The sequence below is a fragment of the Cynara cardunculus genome, assembly GCF_001531365.2.
Source record: "Cynara cardunculus var. scolymus isolate 2C chromosome LG 12, CcrdV1, whole genome shotgun sequence".
In the NCBI taxonomy this organism is placed as follows: domain Eukaryota; kingdom Viridiplantae; phylum Streptophyta; class Magnoliopsida; order Asterales; family Asteraceae; genus Cynara; species Cynara cardunculus.
Genome location: NC_037539.1, coordinates 34,489,351 through 34,493,668, shown reverse-complemented (window position 1 = coordinate 34,493,668; position 4,318 = coordinate 34,489,351). Strand labels below are relative to the sequence as shown.

At 30.2% G+C, this 4,318-nt stretch overlaps 1 protein-coding gene across 1 annotated transcript; it reads right to left on the bottom strand.

Annotated features, from left to right (window-relative positions):
• Window positions 1-2,363: 2,363 nt before the first annotated feature.
• Window positions 2,364-3,649, bottom strand: LOC112523119 (probable long-chain-alcohol O-fatty-acyltransferase 5). The gene has a single exon (XM_025132576.1). It carries the CDS (start codon window positions 3,566-3,568, stop codon window positions 2,507-2,509), a length of 1,062 nt encoding a protein of 353 aa, XP_024988344.1. The 5' UTR covers window positions 3,569-3,649; the 3' UTR covers window positions 2,364-2,506.
• Between the last annotated feature and the right edge of the window lie 669 nt (window positions 3,650-4,318).

Here is a 4,318-nt window from a genome sequence, read left to right as displayed (position 1 = left end):
ATTAAATAAATTTTATAAAAAATAGACCTTTTAAATAGTTAATTTTATATATTAATATCGATATATTTTTTCAAATTTTTATTATATCTTCAAATTTATTTTTATTCAAAAAGTAGAAACAATATCTTTTTCAAAACGACATAAACCATATTATATTAACAAAGACAAAAAATAAAACAAAATATTAAAATAAAGATATATCTCACTATATTGTACGAATACTCTTCTAATTTCACTAAAAAATCGTCCCTTATTAAAATCTCAAATTTTAGCATAAAGGAGTTATGTCATCCAATTCCTTTTCTAAAATGTATATTCAATTATGCTTCAAAATCCTTTTATGAATAATCTTTCTTTAAAAACAAACTTTATTTTCGTGGTTTTACAGAAAAAAATTATTTGTGACATTCAGTAATAATTAAATCAAATTTGATCGTATTTTAAGTCATTTTAACTGCTAACAAAAATACATTAATTAGTCTAATTTGTAATTAGAATACAAGCATACTTGGAATAAACGCATTTGCTTCTCCTTTTTCTTCTCATTTTGCAAGCACATATATCTTTTATGCATTCGGAATAATTCGACGTTTGCGTATTTTTCATAGACCTACGACCATACAATTGTACTTTTAATTTCTATGCAAGTGTTATAACAATCTTAATGTTATTAATGAATTTTAGGTAAAAGCATGTAACAAAATGGACATCTTAGGACTTAGCAAAGCTACTAGATTACTTAATATCACTATAACATAATGACCAATGATTGCACATAACTATCAATAAAGTAAAAAGGAACGTAATATGTCTGGATTAGAATTCATAAAAAGGAATGGAATATAAAGCAATTAGAATGGAATTTAGGAGTCGTTTACCAAATACTTATCCGGTAAGTGTTTACCGGCAAAATTTAACACTATTATTTACTTACCGAGAAAGATTTTAGTTCACCAAAACGACATCGTATGCAACAATTTACCCGGTAAGTGCTTACCATGGTAATAGTCGTTGCCCTCACTTATAGGATAAAACTCTTGGTCCTTGTCTTGCTCTTAGCGAATAAGATTCTTGGTTTTTACCAAATTCATGTGGTGAGATAATATTACTTGGTAAGCGCTTACCCGGATAAATGTTTGGTAAACGGCCCCTTAACCATGTTTGATCATTTGTTTATTTAGCATGAATACAATTTGTGTGTTTGTTTTATTGAATACAATTTCGGAAATCTATGCACGTTATAAGAAGTTGGGACATTAAATTTAAGAAATTATGTTTTAATAGTTTTTAGCAAAATATTTTATTATACTGTAAGGGTATTAGCTGCATTCGCGCAATGCATCGAGATACATCTCGATTCTAATGTTTTGTTTTATTATGTCTCTGTCGATGTTATAATATGATTTTATGTGGTACCTAAAAACGATAATGTTTTTTTATTTTTTAAATAAAATATAAATTTGAAGACATTATTAAATTTTGAAAACGAAAATGTATCAATTCCAGTGTAAAAATTAAATATCTAAAAGTTTTTTTTTTGTAATTTATATAATTCAAACTTTATTATAATTTAATTTAGATTTTATAAATTAAGTCATTTATTTTTTGTTTAATAATATATTTTTTTAAAAAGATAATAATTAGTATTTTGTTAGATTTCAATGATTATTCTAAATATATTTTAGATTTTTTATATTTAAAATGAAGGTTTAATAAGTTGTACATACATAAAATTATTTGTAATTTTGAATTTTAATTAATATGCATCAATAAACAGTACTTAATATATAAAATTGGTTTTTAAGAGTTTTTATCAAATGTTTTATAATATAGGGGGTGTTTGGAATTGCTTATTTGAAACAACTTGTGTTTTTCTACAAAAAAAACACTTATCAACTTATTTTAAGTCAGAAAGGTTTGATTTCTTCAAAAACTACTTATTACCGGTTTGACACCGGTATAAGTTGTTTATCCAAACACTAAAAAATATTTATTACTTACACCATACTGGAATAAGTCAATAAGTTATTTTTATAAGCAATCATATCTCAAACACTCTAATAGTATAGATATGTTATTTTTTGAAGAAAAAAACTAAAAGAGGCATGTTATTTATTATTAGATTTGAGACTTTAGAAAATATTGTAATGACTAATTCAGGATGTATTATTGCAAAGTAGTCATCATTCACCATGGTCCATGGATTAAATTGCAGCCTCATTTTATCCTTAAGAATGCATCATTATAATAATCAAAACTGTAGATTTCTCCTCGTTAAATCAAGTGGTAAATTTTTGAATTTACCGTCTATAAGTTATTAGTTCAAGTTTTTTTCACATGACGATCCATAGTTGTAAAAGAGCTGTACGTAACACTATGTAGCGACTTGTAATTTCCCGAAAACCGGCACCAAACATTGCACGTACGTTACAAGAAAGACACATAGTTTAAATACTTATACCATTCGAACGTCAACGTCATGAGGTGACATTATCGCCATACGAATCTACTCCTTAAACTTCAAGAACACCGGGGGTGTCCGAACAACATCCATCGCTAACTCACTCACCATCCCGTACTCTTCGAACGCTCTTTCGACCATATTACACCTCAGTAATTCAGGGAGAAACAACCAATAAGATGTTGCCAACACAAACGACACAACTAATGGTGCCGTTAGCTGACGTGGCAAATTCCGTTTCACTCTAAGTGCTTTCTTTATTACTACCTCCATGACCAAACAAACCCCGTGCAGACAAAAGAAAAGCATCACCTCCCCAGTGGGCCAAGCCCTAGTGAAGTAAAAGAAGATTAGCTCGTGCATGAGCCCGGAAACTGCGAATGTGGTCAGGATGGCTGGAACTGGAGCCCACAATCGACCAACAACTCGAACCGATAGTTTAAGCATCGGGTCATATACGGTTGGATGAAGGATGCGGTTGACCATCACATTCCACCGTCGTCCCCAGAAGTCCTGTAGGGATGTGGCGAGATAGGGTTTGTCAAACTGAGGGTCGAGCTCCACCCTAAGAAACAACCCGATGATGGCTGAGCTTATGGCAACCAAAAGCTCTAGCATTAAGTAAACGGAGAACCCAAAGAAGCACCATGCCACCATCGGGTTCATAACCTCATGATGATTATGATAAACCCTAAGTAAAAAGGCAAGAAGAAGACCCTTTGTACCATAGCTGATCACAGACTTTGTGCTGAAGTTTTTGGGCTTGGAAAACCCTTTGCTGGTTTGACTTACATCGATGGGGAAACAAGCCATTGCAAAGAAGCGGAAGAGTGGGATGGATGGTGAAGAAAGGGGACCTTTTTCGAAGGCAAAAAGGAGGAGCTTGAAGTTTGCAAGCCATGAAATGTAGAAGGAAATAGCTCCAATGGAGTGAACAGAGGTTAGAAAGAGGGGGATGGAGAGGAAGAAGATGACAACAGGAAGGATGGTGAGGAGTCTGGGGACACCTTTTGGGATAATCTTGCCTACAAAAAAGCAATACAAAAGTGAAATATATGCATAGAATGATACTTTGATGAGGTTATTCATCTCATCTTTCAACTCCATAATCTCTCTCCCTGTCTCTAGATTCCTCTTCCTCTCACACACACAAACACACACGTTTTAGGGTATGTGGTTGTCAAGGAAAGAAGAATGAGACTAGGAGGCTGTGGCACTTGGGTTTTATGGTGGTGGATGATACAAGGGAAAGTGGTTTGGGTTAAATGTATATTGTACTCCGTATTATTTATTATGAATAAATATTCTATGTTTTTTCTTTTCCTATATATATATAACAAATAAAATAATAATTTGTCTTGATATAATTATTGAAGAGGTATTTAAAAATCTTATGTTTCTTCTTTCCACCAATCAAATTATTAAAGAAAATAAAAAGTCTGAGTATATATATATATATATATATATATCAAATAAAATAATAATTTATCTTATATAATTACGGAATAGAAAAGTGGTATGAATTTAAAAAAACCTAAAGATTTTTGTTCATTATCATGTTTATATTTATTAGAAGGGTACTTGCGTAATGCAGCGAGATACATCTTGATTTTAATATTTTATTTTATTCTTTATCTCAGTCGATGTTATAATATGGTCTTATATGATTTTGAAAAAACGATAATATTTTTATTTTTAATAAAATATAAATTTGAAGATATCATAAAATTTTGACAAAACTATATCGATATTAGTATCAAATTAACTATTTAAAATTCTTTATTTTTTTGTGTAATTTTTAATTCAGTTTCTTTTATTATAATATAATTTATGTTCAATAATGAAGTAATTTATATT